The sequence below is a fragment of the Rhododendron vialii genome, chromosome 12a (genome assembly GCF_030253575.1).
Source record: "Rhododendron vialii isolate Sample 1 chromosome 12a, ASM3025357v1".
NCBI lineage: Eukaryota > Viridiplantae > Streptophyta > Magnoliopsida > Ericales > Ericaceae > Rhododendron > Rhododendron vialii.
In genome coordinates, this window is record NC_080568.1 from 20,969,223 (window position 1) to 20,990,193 (window position 20,971).

At 38.4% G+C, this 20,971-nt stretch overlaps 2 protein-coding genes across 3 annotated transcripts; both read right to left on the bottom strand.

Moving 5' to 3' along the window:
- Positions 1-1,166: 1,166 nt before the first annotated feature.
- Positions 1,167-8,891, bottom strand: LOC131311722 (uncharacterized). 2 transcript variants are annotated; one of them, XM_058339281.1, is made up of 3 exons: positions 8,411-8,891; positions 5,507-5,622; positions 1,167-1,627 (listed from the first exon to the last, which is right to left on the bottom strand). In XM_058339281.1, the coding sequence occupies exons 1-3, from the start codon at positions 8,541-8,543 to the stop codon at positions 1,490-1,492; spliced, it is 387 nt and encodes a 128-aa protein (XP_058195264.1). In that variant the 5' UTR covers positions 8,544-8,891; the 3' UTR covers positions 1,167-1,489. The 2 variants fall into 2 exon arrangements, with proteins under 2 accessions (XP_058195264.1, XP_058195263.1); XM_058339280.1 differs by lacking the exon at positions 1,167-1,627 and adding an exon at positions 4,981-5,389.
- Positions 1,640-4,489, bottom strand: LOC131311723 (uncharacterized). Its single transcript, XM_058339282.1, has 2 exons — positions 4,027-4,489; positions 1,640-3,242 (listed from the first exon to the last, which is right to left on the bottom strand). The coding sequence occupies exons 1-2, from the start codon at positions 4,419-4,421 to the stop codon at positions 3,188-3,190; spliced, it is 450 nt and encodes a 149-aa protein (XP_058195265.1). The 5' UTR covers positions 4,422-4,489; the 3' UTR covers positions 1,640-3,187.
- Positions 8,892-20,971: the final 12,080 nt, after the last annotated feature.

Here is a 20,971-nt window from a genome sequence, read left to right on the forward strand (position 1 = left end):
CTAATGGTGATTGGATCTAGAGGAGGGTGTCCTGTGGTTATAACAGGCTGGTCTGACTTATTCCTTTTCACTTTTTTAATAGTATTGACTTTTTTGTAATAATTTTCTAAGTAGTCGAAAAAATAAATTTCAGTTCTGGATTCTTCCATAAATGCTTCCCAATGAGCTAAAATTTTATCCTGTTTACTAGATGTGTATTTAGCAAAATAATTTTTTCTTTTTTGTTTATTTTCTTTTGACTTAAATTCAGAATATAATTTGTCAAAATTTATTTCAAAAGGTTTATTTAAAACTAATAAAGTTGAATCAATGGGTTCTTCAAAATCTGTTTGAGTTGGAGACCCTTGAAAGGTGTCTTCATCCTCAAATTTTGACTGTGTAGAATAACAAGGTTTACTAATTTGTGAACTTGATTCAACACCTTTTAATCTAATACTGGGATCAATTAAATTTTTGTCCTTCCTAGGCAAAGTAGTTGAACTATTTGACCTATCCATAGCTATTGAGCTATTGGATCGACTTAATTCTCTGATTCTCAGAGGAGGGTTTACTCTTTGTTGATCAAAACTTATCCTAACTGTACCATCTAAGTATTGTTGAATATAATCTAGATCAATTGTGTCATTTTGGAGTTTCTGTGGGAAACTCTCATTTTCACTAAGCCAACTGGTTGGTAACTGGATATCACTCCAAGAAATGGTTTTGGGTACTTGTACATTAGCATTTGTGCTACTCTGTATAAGTACAGTTTTATCCTTGGGACTTTTGACTAATGCATGAATATTTAAATTAGTTTTCATACATTTAGACCAGTTAGGACCAGTAAGACCAGTTAGTATATATATATATATATATATATATATATATATATATAATCGAGCTCGCGAGCCAATTCGAGCCGAGTTTCGACTAGCTCGAGCTCGAGCTCGTTCGTTTGTGTCTCGAACCGAGCCGTTATCGAGCCGAGCTCCGAGCCGCTTGCGAGCGGCTCGGATTGTTTGCAGCCCTAGCTCCAACACAATCCTTAACAAAATATCATTACAAAACAATGCATAATTTGGTCACGGGAATAATTGGCGAAGGAATTAGTGTAAGTATATTTATTTAACTAACCTGGAACCACGGGTAATATCTACCGTCGTTTAATATTTCAGGCGGTGTTACATGAAGGTTAGGTGGTTGAATGATGTGGGGTGCCAAGTTACAAAGAGCACGACGCATCCATTTGAAGTTGTCGCTTATGGTCGACGTGGAGCGTTGGAACGGATCAGCAGCCAATCGATGGCGTTGGGAATGGCCACATATGTATAAGAAAATAGCCAAGGACTCCTCTAGGTAAACACGTTTATGATCCCATTGTAGTTGTCCTCTAGCAAGAAGTTCAGCTACCAATCCTCTAAATGTATATGCATCGACACGGAGAACGTCTTTTATGGTTTGAGGGTGTCTTTCCAACAAAAAATTTGTGTACGCTTGACCAGTAAATTCACTAGTTCGTTGTGGCATTTTTTTTTTTGTCATTTTCCATTAAGTCCAAAAATTCGAGATCAAGTAAGTCGTCGTCATCGCTGGTAACAGCTTCATCTTCGTTATGCCATGGATGAGCGCTGGATGACATGGGTGTAGGCTGGATGTGTACAATAGTTAGATAAATGCATTACTACTCTCCAAGGCAAATTTTGTTAAATATAACAGTTCAAACACATATACCAAGGTAGTATGACATAACATTTAGCAAGGAATTTTTTGGCATAGTGCAGTTTTGTGTGGTTTTTCCTCAATGCAGTTTCTTATACTTTATCTTATGTATGTATGTATGTGTAGACATTCTACTAACAGCTACAAAATAACATGCATGGTACGAATAAATACTGCATGAGACATTCTCTTAAGTGACAGTTAGCTACTTAAAGAATCCAGAAAGGACCCATAAACATACCACTCGTACGATCACCTGAAACATTTCTTCCCAATAAATCTGGTGTTGAAAAAGAGATTTGTACGACAAGCACTAGCATAAAAGAGATTGCGGATTGTAAAGATACGTAATTTCAAGTGTACTGCATTCAAAACTAAAATGCAAAGTGAACACTAGTTAGTGGGCACAACAATATCACTCATTATACAAAAGACAAACCAGGAAGCAAATTTACTGGGTAGTTTGATTATAAAATGCACAAAACATTCATGTGTTTATTGACCTTCTTCTGCACATCTTTTTCTCAAACTTTTAACCGCGGCATTTCCGTGTCCTAAACAAGTGCTAAGATAAACCAAAATCTCACTAAAATTTGACTTCTTCATCATGCAAATCTTCCTTTTAGCAGGCATGATAAAGTACAGCTTGCAGTACAATGAATTGGAAAACGAACTTCGCTTCTTCCTCCTCATGTCAGCATCACAAGAGAATAGAAGAACCTCATCAAGATTCCAAGAAATTTCCTGATTCTTTGTTCTTTCGTTGAAATTATATAGGCAAAAAAAGAATGCACTGCATTGTTTTTCCTGGCTCTATTTAGGAGTCGTATCCTTACTGGCATACGTATCTCCTCCGATACTCATGCAAATGTATTCGAGGTATTTAAAATGTAATATTTTAATTTGATAGCGTTGAAATTAAGATTGCGGCACTTCTCGAATACCATATATAGATAACATTGTTAGGAATATAGAAAAGTACAGATTTTTAGCACTCTACTCACCTTTTTAGAGAGGACAATACAGTGGGGTGAAAATAGTTGTCTTGTTTGTTGCTCTAACTCTCCAAATTAACAGAAATAACTACAAATGAAGGCACGCTGTTATGAAGCCAATAATATTACCATAACATATCAAATGAAAGGATGGTATCTTTACCATTTGCATGGCCAAAAGGAAAGTGATCATGATGAACCACATAATAACACTTTCCAAACTATGATGTTTTACCAATAGACCAACAACTGCATTATGCAATAGTAAAACATATAAAACTACAAACCAACATGAAGCAACAAATGGTAAAGGCCTTTAGTCATATGAAGGCAGAACATATTCCAACAACATAACTAAATAACATGGAGTAGAATTCAACAAACTAAATGTGTTCCATAACACGAACAATATTAGAAGTTAAACAAAAAAAAAAAAAATTGGCCACTAATGGCCTTCTTACACAACCACCTAATTGTCTATCCTTCCTAATCGGTCAATCCAGCTGTCCCACCCAACCAATCCTATTATGCGGCTTGAGTTGCATGTACCTTGTAGGGAGGTATTCCCGAACAGATACATCTAGTTGCCGAACATGTGGTGTATAAGAACACGTGAAAGATTGAACAGGACTGATCGCTGATCAGTGCGTTGAATGGCGGTAAAGGCCAGTAACATGAGAAGTCATTGGTCTGAACTAATTGTTCGGCAAATAGGGACATTCTGATTACATTTGGACCAAGTTACATGTGAAGTAGCTGGTCCAGGAAGACTGTTCGGCTACGATATAGCCAAACAAGGAAAGAGCTCTAATCAAAAGCAAGAGCAGAGGAAATACTCTGGAAGATTCCAGAGTAGTCATGGATGAGATCCCAAGAATATAGGATCTAAGAAAGATATCCAATGAGAATGGGATGTTCGGCTTTTAATGGAAAAGAATCCTAGGAGGACTCTTTATAATGAATTGATAAGGAAAACGAGAATCCTTGATATCCAGGGTTTCCTATACGAAATAGGAATCCTAGGGCAATAGGAATGCTTGGGCATCAAGTATACGCAAATCTATAAATATGTGGTAAACCTAGAGGTGAAAGGTACGCAATACGTTGCATTATTTGATATCTCCTACTGATAATTAGGGTTTATTGACAAGTACATGATACTAACTTTGCTATCGGAGGGCCTTTGCCACGAGAGGCAGAAGTGCACTCACCCCTTATCTATTTTGCAGATTAGGGTTCCGACGACGAATTAGGGTTCCGATGAAACAGCACGAATAAGCCGTTGCAATCCAAGGTGATCCGAAGCATCAATTGTTTTCATCCCCCTACAAACCCTTCCCTCCAAGAAGGTCCTTCAGGACCCATCATAAGGCCATATGCCTTCCAGTATTGTGTATCCCCAACAATCCCCTGAATGTCATCCAAAGCAGCAATGGTTTCTTTTCTGGTGAATTGTGGGATTCCAGATTGTTGACGGTTAATAGTTAAAGCCTCGTAGTACCCTGCCTTTCTTTCATTAGCAAGTGCCACGCTCTCATAAGCATGTATTTGTTCACCCCTAACGTGTTTCGAAACACTCGCACCACTCCCGTCAGATTTTCGCTTTCGCGAGTCAGTATACATGCTATTGTCCCCCCGAATGGACTTTAGCGGCCCAACCATGGCTCGCTCTTCATCGGAAGTGGCTGCACCAAAGGTACCGGGTTGTGCAAAGGCACCGGTCGCCATAGAGTTGTGGAGAAGCTCATCCAACAACTCAAAATGGTCAATACCTTTATTGCGAAGTTTCTCATACTTATTGTTGGCCTACATGGAATTAGGGCTGCAAACGAGCCGAGCCGAGCCGAGTTTTAGAGTGTTCGAGCTCGGCTCGGCAAAAATTTAGTTGGCTCGAGCTCGGCTCGAGCTCGTGACGAGCTGCAGGACTCGAGCTCGAGCTCGGCTCGATATGTATTTACGGAGCTCGAGCTCGGCTCGTTCGGCTCGTTTATGAAACAAATATATATAAATATATATATATATATAAATAAATATAAATATGTAAAAAAAATATATATATATATATATATATATATATATATATATATAAATATATATATAAGTATATTATATAATCGAGCTCGCGAGCCAATTCGAGCCGAGTTTCGACTAGCTCGAGCTCGGCTCGTTTTTGTCTTGAACCGAGCCGAGCCGAGCCGTTATCAAGCCGAGCTCCGAGCTGCTCGCGAGCGGCTCGGATCGTTTGCAGCCCTACATGGAATATAGGTAATGGGAAATGTTTGTTAGTATATCGGGGCAAAAGGGGATTTATCTAATATTAGTAGCCATTAAATAAAACACTTAGGTTTTGATACCTTAATTATTTCATCCCATACTCCAGCAAGAGCTGTGACAGTTTGAAGCTCCGCATCCCAACCCAATCCGGTATGAACTTTTTTTAATTGACAGAATAACCTGTAAGGTGCTTTGAGGCGTTCAAACTTTTTTTGCATTTTGGTGATACTGTACCCGTACCTAGGAGCTTGGCGTGTAAATTCTTTGTGGATAGAAGTCCATTGGTGTTGATTGAACGTTTTTGTCTTACGTGTGTTCACACTTTGTTCTTTGCTTGATTCATCAAGGAGTATTTTGAGAAATATCTCCTCATTGGCATAACTCCACATGTCTACATCAATTTTTGTGCGGTCCATGGTGGCCTAACAGTTGGGACAAATAATTTGCAGCATAAACAACTGGAAAATAGATATGCAAGAAGAAAAAAAATGCTTAACAGGACCATACACAGAGGGGAGAGAGATTTGTAAATCCTTTACCAATTGAACGATGTTTTCGCCAGTACAAGAGTTGGTTGAAGAAGTAGGAGAGGTGGAACTTCGCTTCCTCTTCAATGGTTGGCTCCCAGGTGGTTTTACTTCAAAGGGCTTGTCCCCTAAAATGAACAAATGAAACACACGCATTCAATCAACATAGGCCAGCTTAGGATTAATCTAAACTTGACACTGAATAAATTTCTACATAGACCATAAATAGGGGCGTGTGAATTTGTCACGACCCTGACCCGCCCCTTGAGGTCCTAATCATGACAAATGCCAGTGATTTCTCACTAAGGCCAAATCACAAATCAAATATCATCTAAGCAAGCGATAATCAAAAGGGGCTAAACATAACAACAGAAACAAAAGTCAACTTTTATTGATAACAAACCAAAGTCTTACATAGGTTTTTCAAACCAAAAGGTAAACCTCTCAGAGCTATGCTTACCTACAAACTTAAAAGCTAAACAAACCATAGACAAAGCTAAGTGTCTACAAGGCCTAACTTACTTTCTACAAGCTTCCAAATATACAACACATCTCAAAAGTAAACATCCCGCCACACTACGCGACGCTTCCTGAAAGGTGGAAAAGAAAATCCATAAGCCAAAGCTCGTGTGAATGATTAATACTTAACTCACATGCCTTCCATGGACAATGCAAAATAATTTGATAATATTTCAAAACAAAGAATTCAAATCCATAAGCTAAACATAATGCACATTCCGCTATTCAAAATTCAAAAGCTACCAGGCGTCTCCGGTAGTAGATAAGCCAGACGTCTATGCATTATCCCAAAACACACACCAACCTCAAACACCCTTGCTAGCCATTAAGCCGTCCCCTAGCAAGACCGGACGTTGGGAATGCCATTAAATAGATTCGCAAATATTTTACAAATAGGTCCACCTTTCATTGGTATCCATGGAGTACACAATTTATAAAACATGTTCAAATAAGCACGATAAGGAAAACAAGTTCAAAACCATGTGATTTAGGTATTAAATCACTCACCTCGCGTCCACGTGTCACCCAAACCTCCTTAGACAATTAGGCAACAAAACATGATTAGAAGAAGCTAAACATGCCTATCTTTAATGAACATAAGGTCCTAGAGTGAAAGATATGAAGTTAAACAACCAATCTCAGGAAATAATTTCAGAATCTGCAATTTCATCAACTTTAACTTAAAATCTGACTTTGCACAGAAATAACTAAGGTACAAACTCCACATACTTTTTAAGGTCTATGAATCTAGTTTCAAAATCAGAAAACGGATCGCGATTTCATCGCTCGAGCTAAAAAATATGACCGTTTCCGTAAAGTGCGACGATGCTGTCAGCACTGCAGATACCAGAACAGCAGGTCGGTTCACGATTTTTAACTCCTTCCACATTTTGAGTTAGGTTCTGAAAATTTTACACAATAAAGAAGACACATACAGGCATTTACAGTAAAAATATCAAAAAATATCAAGGTCGGGAAGTTGGTGAGAAAAATCCCTCAATAACATGGCAGATTCGATTCTGCAGAAGCTCTAAATTGCCTACCCACAACCTAGACGAATTTCTGAAGTAAAACCCTAAAATTCACATCAAAACTCATACAAAAACTTCACAAAACATCAGTAAACTTGAACATACTGATGGGCTACCTCAAATATACCAAATTCATGAATTACACAAACTTTAAACATGTCAATTTCTAGGAATTGAAAGGAGGTTCATGGGTTCTTAAGATTTCAACCAATAACCCAAATGCTACTTGAACTCAATTATCTAAAGCATGTATTCAGCAATTAGAACATAGAATTTAACATAAGAAACATGAAATTAAGTATAAGAAAGGCTTGAATTACCAGATTAGCACTTCAATTCAACTCAAATAGAACAAGCCCTAGGTTTCTCTCCTTTTTCCCCTTTCTTCTTCTTCTTCCGGTCATCTCTTTCTCCCTCTCTCTCTGTATACGTGTGATGAGGATGGGGAAATGTTACACATTTCCTTCAATTTAACAAATTACAAGAAAAATTATCATGTGTAGGTGTGACCTATAACCACCTATGTTCCAATTCCTAATAACTAGCAAAACAAAGCCAAAATCACATAATTAACATCAAGTTCAACACTTACTTAAATTCTAAACACAATTAAAAGTCGGGGTATTACAGAATTTGTGGTCAAACATTGTGCAAAAGTTGTTACAGTACTTGGAACAAGAACCATACAGAAAAACAATCCTTTCAAACTAGGTCAGCATATCCAAAAGCATATTTGATAGGAAAATGTTTGTGATGTTATCCAGGAAATAAACATCCAGAAACAAAAGCAAATGCCAGAAAAGAGATATAACGGCCCAAAGTGGTGTGATTTGCATCTCATTCCATGTCAATTCCCTCTGTTATGTATCTACGGTACAAGTTCAATCCCCATTGTCAAACCCATCATTAAATATGCTTTTTCTAATTATCTCTAGATCTGATCCTAAATCCAGAACTCTCAGCCTGGTCATTCTAAAATGAGGATATTTGGATAATGGATTTGCACAAGCACTATGAGGCAAGCAAAAAAACCTGTTTCATTCAGCATGCTCCCCCATTTTCGAAAATTCCAGCCTACGGTGACCAGAATATCTTCTTTTCTAGGTCCAATTTTTTCTACTAGTGAAAAATCACAGAAAATCCATTTTTTTCCTAACCCCAATTTTTTCATACCCCATGACTTGGCCGAGGGCCTTTTTTCGAACCCCAAGAGTCTGCAATTGGCTGAAGGAGTAGGAGATCTTTGACATGATTTTTCGAACATAAAAACAATCAATTGAAAATTTAAAAAAAAATTTGGATGAAAACCCTAACCCAACCGAAACAACAAAGTTCGAAGAAACCTTTCTATTTCTGGTGTATTTACCGCTAGATCTTCGAATCTTTGTTGACCGGAGAAGCCATTTGCCACATCTGAAGGAGGAATTCGTCGGGTCTTCCATGGTGCTTGGATTTGGTGTCGATTTGGGCTCCCCCTGGAATGCAGTCCACCTCCTCATTTATACAACCAAACCCTTCAAATAAGGTCCAGATTTCCAGCTGGGTTGAGAAGATGGGTCTTTAATTTTACAGAAGATATTCGCGAAGCAGCTTCGAGACCTGGGGAAGAGACGTAGGCGTGAGATTCATTCTCTGTAGACTTTTGAACAAAAGAGTTAGCTGAAGGTTGGGATAAGTTTCGAGAGAGAGATTTGGGGATGAAGTAATTGAAGAGAGAGAGAGAGCGATAGAGAGAGAGAGAGGGGGAGACTTTCGCAGAGATTCGCTGGGATTCGCTCTGTATCCTTTCGAAAAAAAAATTTCTACCGTGGAGGTGGGATGAGTTTTGAGAGATAGATGTGTTGGGGTTTCAGAAATTGAAGAGAGAGAGAGAGAGAGAGGGAGGAGAGTACTTATTGCCCCCACTTGCTGACCTGCACAGTAAAATCGAGACCCATTCATCTTTGAAATAACTCATCCAATCACATGTTTTTAGATTTTAACTCAAAAATTTCAATCCAAAATTGTGAACCAAACACAGCGAATGTTGTTGATAACCGTAATGTTTATAGAGGGAAGGTTGATGGATTGGTCTCTTAGAGAAACTTTTCCCTCTCAGAGTGTCAATCTATTACTAGTCATGCTCCTCTTTTGAGGCCCATTGTGAAGGTTAGGAGTGATGTGAAGGATAGGTGTGATGATCTTAGGCTGCGTTCTCTTGAACTTAACTTCAATCTGCGAGTTTTGTCCTTATTTGAATTTTTTTTTTGCATTTGTTTGTTTTGCGCCAAACTTTTGTGGGTTATTGATTCGTCTCGATGAGATGAATCGTAAAAGTAAATTTTTTTTACTTTTATCCAAGTATTTTGAGAAATAACCATTTTTTAGCAAAAATAAAAAAGTGACATTCACTACAAGAAAGTCGGGATACGCCGGCGCTCAAAAGTGTTGGTAAAGGTTCACGGAAACGATTCTATAGACATGCTTGGTTTATACCAACGCTTGGGCAATGCGCTATAGTAGACGCGCTACTATAGATCTATACCAATGCTTTTTATGGGCGCTGGTATAGATTGATGTGTACCAGCGCTTTTTTTCCCAGCGTTTGCAAGTACTGGTATAGCATGGTATAGCATAGTTTTTACCGGCGCTTTGGTTGCAAGCGCTGGTGTAGACTTTCTTTACAAAAAATCAACCCACAAGGGTGCCATGTAGACTTTCTTTACAAAAAATCAACCCACAAGGGTGCCATGTAGACTTTCTTTACAAAAAATCAACCCACAAGGGTGCCATTTTGTGCCAAAGCCGTGTTTCGATCTCTTAACCTTCGGCTCATCAAAGCACTCACGAACACCTACTTCAACCACTGAACCAAGAATCAATTTCATTTCATATGTGAGAATGTTATATATATAACATATGTTTAAGATCCGTTTTTTGTAAAATATTTGGTAGATTATCATAACAGGTGAATCACTACTCCTATGAGAATTATTTTTATATTTTATTCTATATTCTTGTTCCAGTAACATGTCAAAAGCTTTATTTTCATAGTTTTATATTTATATTTTACAGAATCTTCTCCAAGCACTATCATCACACCAAGCACCATCACCACAACCCCGAAGAATGCATATAATGGGAATATTACTTATTTCGACTGAGGCAAAATTTAGATGCATCCCAACCCCCACTAGAATCTTTATTTTTTGATTTGAACCGTCTATCTTTCACATTTTTTTTATACATATTATGGAGTTCATCGGGTATCACTATACACTTGATCGAACAAAAAAAAAATCCATTTTGTGAAATGAAATTGTGTCTCGATAAAGAAGTTTTCTAAACTTGTTCTAGATATTTTTTTTTTACGAGAATGGTATAACAACAAGAAAAACAAAATCAATGGTCTGGATCGTTGTAATTGTGTCGCGGTCGAATGACTACCGTATGTTCAAATATGGCATAAGACTTAGTTTGTTAACAATTACATTGAACATATAGAATTAAAAGGTCATTACCAACTCAATTTTTACAGTGGTCGATCTGAACCATTAGAATTTCACATCTCATTGATACCATCGTTGTCACTGAAATCAGAGATTATCGGACACCGATGATCGCCTGATCGGACAACATTTGATGCATCTCGAGGCGTTAAAAGTATGAGATCACAAGATTCAACCCCCACCAGAGTCTTTATTTTTTGATCTAAACTGTCCATCTTTTAAATATTATGGAGTTCATCAATAGAAACAAGAATGAAGTTGATCGAGTATTGCTACATATTTGATCGAACGATAACTATCATCTAAAAAATAAATTGTTTCCCAATCAAGGAGCTTTCTAAACCTGATCAGGTCAAATTTTTATGATAATGATTTAACCAATATGCACAACAAAATCAACGACCTCGACTGTTAAAATAGTTGTTTTATTGAGATGCGCTAAATAATCATACCGAAGATTATTAGCAAATATATAGCATATAATATAATTAGAAATTATTCCATCAGTGGTTTTTTTTTTTTTTGATCTACTACAGCGCTTTTCTTAGGCCGCTAGGAAATAGGGGCCTATTCCAGCGCTTTTTATGAGCGCTGGTAAATGGGGGGCCTATTCTAGCGCTTTTGCTTGGGCGCTGGGAAATGGTTGGCCTATTCCGGCGCTTTTGCTTTGGGCGCTGGAAATCCCCATTCTAGCAATGGTTAGAAAAAGCGCTGCTATAAACCTCCTGTTGTAGCGCTTTTTGCAAGCGCTGGTGTAGTTCAAATTTCTTGTAGTGATTTTTGGCTAAAAAATGATTATTTCTTAAAATATTTAGGTAAAAGTAAGATTTTCAGATTTAAGTTAAATTTAGTATTCCGGGAGAGAGATCTATTCACCAAGCTATTGAAAAATTGGAGAGGAGGTTGAATAGATCGAGAAGGAAGAATAGAAAGAAAAAATCTCTGTCCGAAGTTAGGTTAAAGGAGGCCAAGATGTTAAAGAAATATAAGAAGATTACTGCTTCTTCTCTTTCTTCTTATGACATATGCAATAGAAACTCCTTAATTAAGCAAGCCCGTAAGTTCATGGATATAGGCGCTACTTGATAGGCGCGCAATATTGTAGATATGAGCGCCGAAGAAAAGCAAGTTAGCGCATTGGTGGCGCATGTTATCTCATTTTTTGCTTGATACTGTGCTTTGTTTTGTTTTTGTGTATTTGTTAGTTTCGCAGGAAATAAGGCGGATTTTGCGCCAAGGTTGGATTGCGAGGCCTTGAGGCCGGGTTGGACATCGTCGTGGAAATCATCGCTGTGTTTAGCCCAAAATCAACCCGAAACACATCGGAATGAACCCGAACTAGGCCAGAACTAAGAGGAGGCTTGCCCGGAGCCCATAAGCTTGGGCCAAGGCCGGGCCGGCTTTCAAGTGGTGCTACAGCACCATTTTGTTCCGCCGCCTCAGTTCCCGTGTTTTCTGGATTTTTTCGCGATCACACATCAAAAACCTAACTCATTTTTCTTCAAGAAAAAGTCTATATAAACCCCTTACCTCCCTACTTTTCAAATCGTTCAGAACTTTCATTCAATTCACTTAAGAGCTAGTTGAAGTTTCCTAGCATTTGGGAAGTTAAGCTTTCTCTACGCTGTTAGGCTGCCAAAGGCTTCTTGCATTTTTTTCAAGTACTCGCACTTCGGTAACTCGTATTGATTTTTATTATTCATTAAAGTTGTTCGTTGGTACTTGTTTAATTTATATCTTTTGTTTATTTTGTATTTAGAAACATGTTTCAAACTAGGATTTCTTGCGTTTCTTGTTCAATGCATAGTGAGTAGTCGTAAAGGTAGGGTCGCGGGGTAATTAGCACACTGTGGCCAAGTCGGACACGTTCTGCTTCTATTTTGAAATAAAAATGAAAAGCAATTTTAGGTTATTAAAGTGCTTCAGTTAGACGAACTCAGGCATTGTCGGAGCCCATGTGAGCGGGGAATGGGGGACCAAAACATGTTCTCCGCCGCGCATGGATAAATGGCAACCATAAAGGTTCACATTCTTCGGGATAGCTTTTTCTCTCTAAAGTCAAATGTTTTCAAGAACACCAAATGAAGCAGATAAATCCGGGATTGGTTGCGAGTGTCATGAACCCTACGATAGTACCTCCTTTTTAATTATTTGAAAAAAAAAATAATTTCTTGAGTTTGATTAATCTCAGCATCGAATACAAGGGGTGGCTATCTAAGAGCTAGTTCAAATAGTAACAACCCGAGTTTTTGAGTCATCACACATCATCGTCTCTGTGGATTCAACTCTGATCTTACCGGATATTGTATTACGTCGATCACAGCCCTACGCTTGGGGAAACCCATTATTTTAGGATTAGGATTTCGTCAAGCACTACTTTTGGCGTTAAGTACTATGGCAGGGGGAGAGAGAACATTAAAAAATATATTGAGTTGGAGGTAGGTGAGATGTCGGATAAGGAGTTTGATGGCATTGTTGATGGCTTTGATGATTTGGAGGAAAGTGCCTCCATCTCAGTGGAGTTTTGATTATGTTTTCTATTCTTTTTGGGTATTTGTCTGTTGTCTTTGCTGCTTTTTGCTGCTAGCTTGTTGTTTGTGTGTTGTTATAGTTGTTGGGGTTTTATTTTCGGTTGCTTTTATGGCTAGTTTTGCTTTGCCGAATTTTTCAGTTATTTTGTTAGTCAGAAGTTGTTTATTGTTGCTGAGGTTGTTTTGTTGTTGTTTTCCCCGTGCTCCATATTCCCGTGTGTGGTGGCTGATAAGCATCCAAAAATGCATATTTTTGGTGCTTAAGTCCTCTAGTATGTTGTGTTTGTACATATATGTTGTCGTTTTTATCCCATAATGCACGTAAGGTATTTTTGTGTGTGTTTCAAGTAAAACGTGCTAATAAGGCGATTTTGTACGCCAAGTGACGTTCCAGGATGTAGCCAAGTGTCCAAGTGCCCGAGAACACATGTTTCATTGTCACCGAAACCTAATGGCACTCTAAGAAACCTTGTAGGACGTTCGGTGGTCGAGATGGCAAGGAGTATGCCAAAGTATTTCAAGCAAGGCATATGCATCGAGGATGGCCCTCGAGGGTATCCGAAACTCCAAGGCCACTAGGGACACCTCCGCCAAGTCCCATTGATCATGTAATGAAGCATCGAAAGGCCGTCGGACTACAAGAAGGCTTGGTGGACCAAGCTATTCAGTTCTGCAGTTTTTGCACAGAGGTACCAATACCTCATTTTTTAGGTAATTGTACCATCATGCCAAATTGGAAGACAGTTCAGTTGGTACCAATACCTCATTTTTTAGGTATTGCTACCAAAGCCCGTAGTGCAGATTTTTGTTAACTTTTTCAACCTTCCACATATGAAAAGTTTCTACTTCTAGTATGTTTTTGGGATATTTTGGAGACCTTTTGGTCCATTTTATGGCTAATTTGTAAGGCCTATAAATAGCTTTGTAAGCCATTAATGGCCATAGATAGATAGTTAGTTTAGGCCAAAGTTTTTTTCTTGCTTTCTAGGATTTCCTTGTTTTGTTCTTAGTTTTTCAAGCTTTCAATCTTCAACAACTCAAGTAAGTTTAGGTGTTTTGATGTTTTCTCATGTATTAATGTTGTAGCTATGGTTTGGATCTTCTATTAAATCTAGTTTATTTTCGTTTTCATCGGTGAATCATGTTTTCTATGCTAAACTCTTTTTCTAGTCCTTTTGCTATGTGTGAGTAGTTCAAAGGTTTGGTCATGGGGTGAGGTTCACTCTATAATTTAGTGGTTGAAATGGTTTCTCTTAAACTTTAGCTTAATTTCAAGGTTTTGAATGAATTAAACCCATGATATCTAGTTTTGATCTTGGGTTGGTGGCTTCTTTGATCAATAAAGTTTATCGCCTTGTGCTACGAGCTTGATAATCCTACGCGTGCGAACGATCCTTTTTCGTCTCTCACTTGCGTTAAATGAGTTCAATTTGAATTAGAGCTTTGAATTAAGTTATTAGCAATCTTCAACTTTTAATTCTTCTAGTGGAATCCGGACGGTTTTGGTCCACTCTTGAGTTAAATGAAGAAACCGTTTGATGGCTAAGTTGTGGGTAAATCAATCCCTTTGACTCAACCATCTTTAATCTAGTTTAATTCCGAGTTTAAATTTCGTCATTCAATTCGAAAACCAAAGTTGGCCGCTTGAACGCCACAACTCTTTACACAACATCTAATCCAAATTCGCTAAAGAAGATTTCTCTGTGGGAACGATTCCGGTCTTACCGGTTATTATGCTTTCAACGACCTAGCCCTACGCTTGGGGTGTGAACCTTTCTAAGAGGTTAGGTTGCGACGAAGCATTTTTGGCGCCGTTGCCGAGAAATTCTTAATATAGCTTATTTGGAGGTTCGACAAACCACTGTAAGTACTCCGTTTCTTTTTTCTTTGTGTAATTTGAACTTGACTTAGCCGATACCTCTAACTGAGCCACCAATTCGACTTGAGGTGTAACGAAGCTAGACTGAGCATCAATTGCCTTTTTGCTGCATTTTATCTATATAACGTGGAGGTGGCTTAACCCCACGGAACTGTTTTGAGAGAGGTGGCGGATAGCCCCTCTAGCCTGTTTACTTTATGTCTTATTTATCTAATAGAATGGCGGCAACTAATTGGGAAGTACCCCATAAGACCTTGAGGGATTACCTTTGTCCCAAGCAAATTATCACACCCCCTTGCATAGCCACTCATGACGCCAATATTTTTAAAAGTCGTATGACCATTACCAATTGGTTTGCTCTCAAGAAACAAATTCAAACTTTTGCTGAAAGAGAGAATGAGTCATTTTATGCATGTTGGGGAAGATACAAGGACTTGCTCATTGCGGTCCCGAATCATTGCTTTGAAAATTTTCAAATTGCTAACTATTTTTATGATGGACTTTCTCACAAGAGTCATGCTTTCATAGATGTGTTGTGCGATAGTAAACTGTTTGATAAAGAACCCGTTGAAGCATTAGATTTCTTTGATCTATTGGCTCAAACTTTGCAATCTAGGGTTTTTGTTAAACATTTTTAAGATTCCAACTCAAATGCCATGGAAGAGGATATTGAGCCGCATATCTTTGTTGAAGATGTTAGTTTATATTCTGACAACTCCTCAGAGTCTGATTGGGGTGGTGAGCCAAATGTTGAGCCTGATATCCAGTGTTCTCCCCCTATGGATCCCTTTTTGTGTGACGATCCGAGGGAGAAATTTCTCATTTTTGAGGACACGAATGCGGAGGTAGACTTTTTGTATGCTCTGTTGAATGAGCAGGATGAGAAGAATGTGAATAGACCTGAGAGTTTGTCTCCTTCCTTTGAGGAGATACCTTCCATAGAAATTTTGAACCATCCAATACTCTCAGCTTTAGATGATGCCACCCTTCGTACCGAGTCTCCCCAAGTGCAAGAGCTTTTAAAAGTCGAATTGATTGATTTTGTTGGTGTTGATGAATTTGATTTGGTTTACTATCTTTATATTGTAGATTTTGTCAACTCTTTGAAAATCAATCTATTGTGGAATGCACACTTGGTTGAAATTAAATTTCTCAAAGGATTTCAGCAATTGCGGTACTCAAAGTATCTATTTTTGTGGCATGGTCGAATTCAATTTTTGAAGCAAAGTGTGGAGTGGAGTGCTATGTTCATTTTATTAGCGCTCATTGGCATATTAAATGTTCGGGGCCCGCGTTTGGCTGAACGTACATAAACTCTTTCTTTTTCTCCCTCTCTTTTCTTTTTTTTTTCTTTTGCTCTTTTGACGGTCAGGTATAGCCACCCGTTTTGAACTTGAAGTTGTTGCATGACTTGCTCTACCATGCTTTAAGTGAGAAATGGGGAGAAAAGTAGTACCCGTTCAATCACGTGACGATTTGGTGGATTTAATTTTACTTGTTAGTTGTTAGGGCCGGATAACACGAGCCGGGCGGTACTAATGTCATTTGCTTTTTAGTAGGTAGTTGGTTCTTAAGTCTGTTGCAGGGTAAGCATGCTACCATACCAGCCTTGGTGGTTTAGGTCTAAAAGCTATGGTAAGTGAGGCATTCAGGAGCCCTAAGCATGGGTGCGATTACGTGTCGCGGTTGTAAGACCAAAAAAGCCCCAGCGATGACCTTGTGTGACTAGCTGTGGTTCCGATGGAGGAGCCGAAAGAGTGAGCCTTGGAAGCAGTTCCAATGATGAAGGGAAGCTATGACAAGAAAGCCTCCAACTTGGTCGAAGTATATGGGGGTTGACATTCCCTCCAGAGGTACAATCTTTTATTCTTTCCCTCTCAATACTGTTGTTCTCCATGCTATGAGAAAATAGCATCGTTTAAGTTGGGGGGAGGGATATATATGTTCATGAGACTTGTCTCATTTTTCTGTCTTTGGTAAAATTTTCAAATTTTTTGTGCAATCCTCCCTTGTTAGTAGTAATTTCTCTTGTTAGATACTTTAAATATGCTCAATTGTGTCAATATGGCAAGAGTTATGTATCCCGTCGAATTTGATTTTTTGTTTGAATCTATATCACATGCATATACATGAACGTTGATGAACAAGTTGAGCCTAAAAATCAAGTCAAGTGTTATGCATCGCTAGAGTAGAGATTCGTTTCATAACCATCCCATGCTTTTCGTTCTCCTATTCTGCACTTGCATAAATAACACCTTTTGTGCATGCTTAAGTAGTGTTTATATCTTTCATGCATCTTATTGGAGTTGCTAGCGTACTTAGGAAATGATTCAAGGCATTTTTGTTTGATTAAACCACATAAGAGTCTCATCGTCCTTGTTTTGAACCACAGTCCGAGTCTCTTCCATTGTTCAAACCTAGGCAACCGGATGTTTGGAGGGTTGTGTGTCAATGGTTTTCAAAGATTCAAGGAAGTTTGGAGTGGGGTGAAGATGATAGAAGTGGTTGGGATACAAAAAGGCGGAGAAGTTGTACGTGATTCCTTATCTCTCCTTTCCCATTACAAAAGCTAAAGCACCAAATTTTCATCTCCCTCTCCCAAGCTCTCAAATTGGCCCCTCAATCTCTCTCACTACAAATCTCAATTCAAATGTCCCTATTCCTCAAAGAAAATCAAAGAAATGATATTAAAGAGCAAAATCATATTCGGAAGAGGGTTGAATACTATGATGAGAGGATTGGTGTGACCTCTGGGTTAGCTTACATTCCGGATGAGGAAGAGTCCGATGGAAAGGGGGAGCTCGAGGCTCAATATCATGAGGAGCCGGATGAGGATGACGACTATGTGTTGTTAAGTCGGTGGTAGTAGTTTTTCTTTATTTTTTTCATAACTTTGTTTGGTGTTTGGCCAATATATGGCCATGCCTTGGGTAGTTTAGGGTTGGTAGTGGCCAAGAGTAGATGAACTGTGCAAGTATATGGCCACTATATTTTTGTGGTCCCTTTCCCTTTGTATCCAAGGTCATTATAAGCTAATAAAGTCCTTCGTTGATCTTTTGTACGCTACTTAATTCCGTTTGATGCATGATTGATATTTTCTATTTTTTGAGTATGATTTATCCTTTGTCGTGCATAGTTGTGAATAATTAGCTTTCCTTTCGTTCTTAGCGCTCTTTTGATAGCATGCATAGCTTTTTGTCTCTGGCTATTGCATTTACTCGCTAGCGCTTGTCATGGGATGTACCTTGTATCTCACTGTGTGAAAAGTCGAATAAGAGCATTATCCTAGTGAGTTTTGGAGTCGAAACTCGTTGTGGTGCATGCATGCTTGACTGCTCTAATATGGCATAGTTTGTTCATCCTAGTTCATGGCATGTTTGTGCGTGAATTGCATATGATCGAATTTGAAGGGGTGTTTTGGACTCTTGCCTAGTTGTAGTAGTTGAGCATAGTTTTTGTATCTCGGGAAGATTGCATAGTTTAGTTAAATACATTTTGTTTTAGTTTGCTAGGGACTAGCAAAGTTCAAGTTGGGGGGTGTGATAAGCACCCAATAATACATATTTTTGGTGCTTAAGTCCTCTAGTATGTTGTGTTTGTACATATATGTTGTCGTTTTTATCCCATAATGCACGTAAGGTATTTTTGTGTGTGTTTAAGGTAAAACGTGCTAATAAGGCGATTTTGTACGCCAAGGGACGTTCCGGGATGTAGCCAAGTGTCCAAGTGCCCAACAACACATGTTTCATTGTCACTGGAACCTAATGGCACTCTAAGAAGCCTTGTAGGACGTTCGGTGGTCGAGATGGCAAGGAGTATGCCAAAGTGTTTCAAGCAAGGCATATGCATCGAGGATGGCCCTCGAGGGTATCCGAGACTCCAAGGCCACTAGGGACACCTCCGCCAAGTCCCATTGATCATGTAATGAAGCATCGGAAGGCCGTCGGACTACAAGAAGGCTTGGTGGACCAAGCTGTTCAGTTCTGCAGTTTTTGCACAGAGGTACCAATACCTCATTTTTTAGGTATTGGTACCATCATGCCGAATTGGAAGACAGTTCAGTTGGTACCAATACCTCATTTTTTAGGTATTGGTACCAAAGCCCGTAGTGCAGATTCTTGTTAACTTTTTCAACCTTCCATCTATGAAAAGTTTCTACCTCCAGTATGTTTTTGGGATATTTTGGGGACCTTTTGGTCCATTTTATGGCTGATTTGTAAGGCCTATAAATAGCTTTGTAAGCCATTAATGGCCATAGATAGTTAGTTAGTTTAGGCCAAAGTCTTTTTCTTGCTTTCTAGGATTTCCATGTTGTGTTCTTAGTTTTTCAAGCTTTCAATCTTCAACAACTCAAGTAAGTTTATGTGTTTTGATGTTTTCTCATGTATTAATGTTGTAACTATGGTTTGGATCTTCTATTAAATCTAGTTTATTTTCGTTTTCATCGGTGAATCATGTTTTCTATGCTAAACTCTTTTTCTAGTCCTTTTGCTATGTGTGAGTAGTTCAAAGGTTTGGTCATGGGGTGAGGTTCACTCTATAATTTAGTGGTTGAAATGGTTTATCTTAAACTTTAGCTTAATTTCAAGGTTTTGAATGAATTAAACCCATGATGTCTAGTTTTGATCATGGGGATTGTGGCTTCTTTGATCAATGAAGGTTATCGCCTTGTGCTACGAGCTTGATAATCCTACCCGTGCGAACGATCTTTTTTCGTCTCTCACTTGCGTTAAATGAGTTCAATTTGAATTAGATCTTTGAATTAAGTTATTAGCAGTCTTCAGCTTTTAATTCTTCTAGTGGAATCCGGACGGTTTCGGTCCACTCTTGAGTTAGATGAAGAAACCGTTTGACGGCTAAGTTGTGGGTAAATCAATCCCTTTGACTCAACCATCTTTAATCTAGTTTAATTCCGAGTTTAAATTTCGTCATTCAATTCGAAAACCAAAGTTGGCCGCTTGAACGCCATAACTCTCTACACAACATCTAATCCAAATTCGCTAAAAAAGATTTCTCTGTGGGATCGATTCCGGTCTTATCGGTTATTATGCTTTCAACGACCTAGCCCTACGCTTGGGGTGTGAACCTTTCTAAGAGGTTAGGTTGCGACGAAGCAGTGGCTTTCGTTTTTTCTTTGGTATGGCTGTGTCTACAAGCGTCCTCTTTGTTTGGCAGCTGTTTTTTGGGTGTAGGTGGCTGTTTAGGATTTTTTTTTTCTTAGGGTTTGGGCTTTGCCTTTTTTGTTTGTCTCTTGCCAACGTTTTGGGTCTCGGATAGTCTTAGGTTAGTAATTTTTTCTTCGGATGTCCTTGTCCTTTTAATCTTTATATCTTTTCAGAAATTAATAAATTTCTTTTACTGAGAAAAAAAAAATAGTTTAGCTTGAACAACTCCAATATATTTGTTAAAAATGGACTGTACGGTCTAGTTTGCCTCTTTGCAGGTTCTTCCCAATTCAAGCCCAAATGATCCAAATCATTCACCTTTCAAACCTAGTCGACAACATCAATCCCCTCAAAAAACTACATCGATGTGGTACCGTTTTATATGATTTCAGAATGTAATTATCTTGAGAAATATGAGTTCAACTGATCTCCGATCAAAGTTATTTTTTCAATTACGTATTATAATTTCTTTAAAGAGGAATACGGTCTGAATTCATGTGAAACGATATTCGATCCAATCGATTATTTCGGTGATTAATATTCTTGATGGGTATTGGGTACGTAAGGTAAAAGTCCTAAAAAATTAAACAAAATCGGATCCTTAAAGTCCACGGTACAAATGATATTTCCACTTTTGGCAGGGGTAATTTTGGCCATGACCTTACCTATTTATAACGCAGTTCAATTATAATTAGAGTTTACGAGAGTTTCAAAAAAAATAGAGGAGGCAAGAGAAAAATAGTTCTCAGAGAGCAGAGAAGATTTATAGTCCAATTTCAATTATAATGGATTAGTGTGGCTCTCGTGATTTTTTTCTTGCATTAAGGTTTTCCAAATATACCTGTGTGTTTTTTTTTCTATTCT

Excerpts from the sequence above, each read along its gene's own strand:
- LOC131311723 (XM_058339282.1), bottom strand. The coding sequence starts at position 4,421 with ATGGCGACCGGTGCCTTTGCACAACCCGGTACCTTTGGTGCAGCCACT. Across the intron at positions 3,243-4,026 it reads GGACCTTCTTGGAGGGAAGG|GTACATGCAACTCAAGCCGC; the intron begins GTTTGTAGGGGG and ends CCTCCCTACAAG.
- LOC131311722 (XM_058339280.1), bottom strand. The coding sequence starts at position 8,543 with ATGAGGAGGTGGACTGCATTCCAGGGGGAGCCCAAATCGACACCAAAT. Across the intron at positions 5,623-8,410 it reads AAAGATTCGAAGATCTAGCG|GGGACAAGCCCTTTGAAGTA; the intron begins GTAAATACACCA and ends TGTTCATTTTAG. Across the intron at positions 5,390-5,506 it reads GCGAAAACATCGTTCAATTG|GCCACCATGGACCGCACAAA; the intron begins GTAAAGGATTTA and ends CCCAACTGTTAG.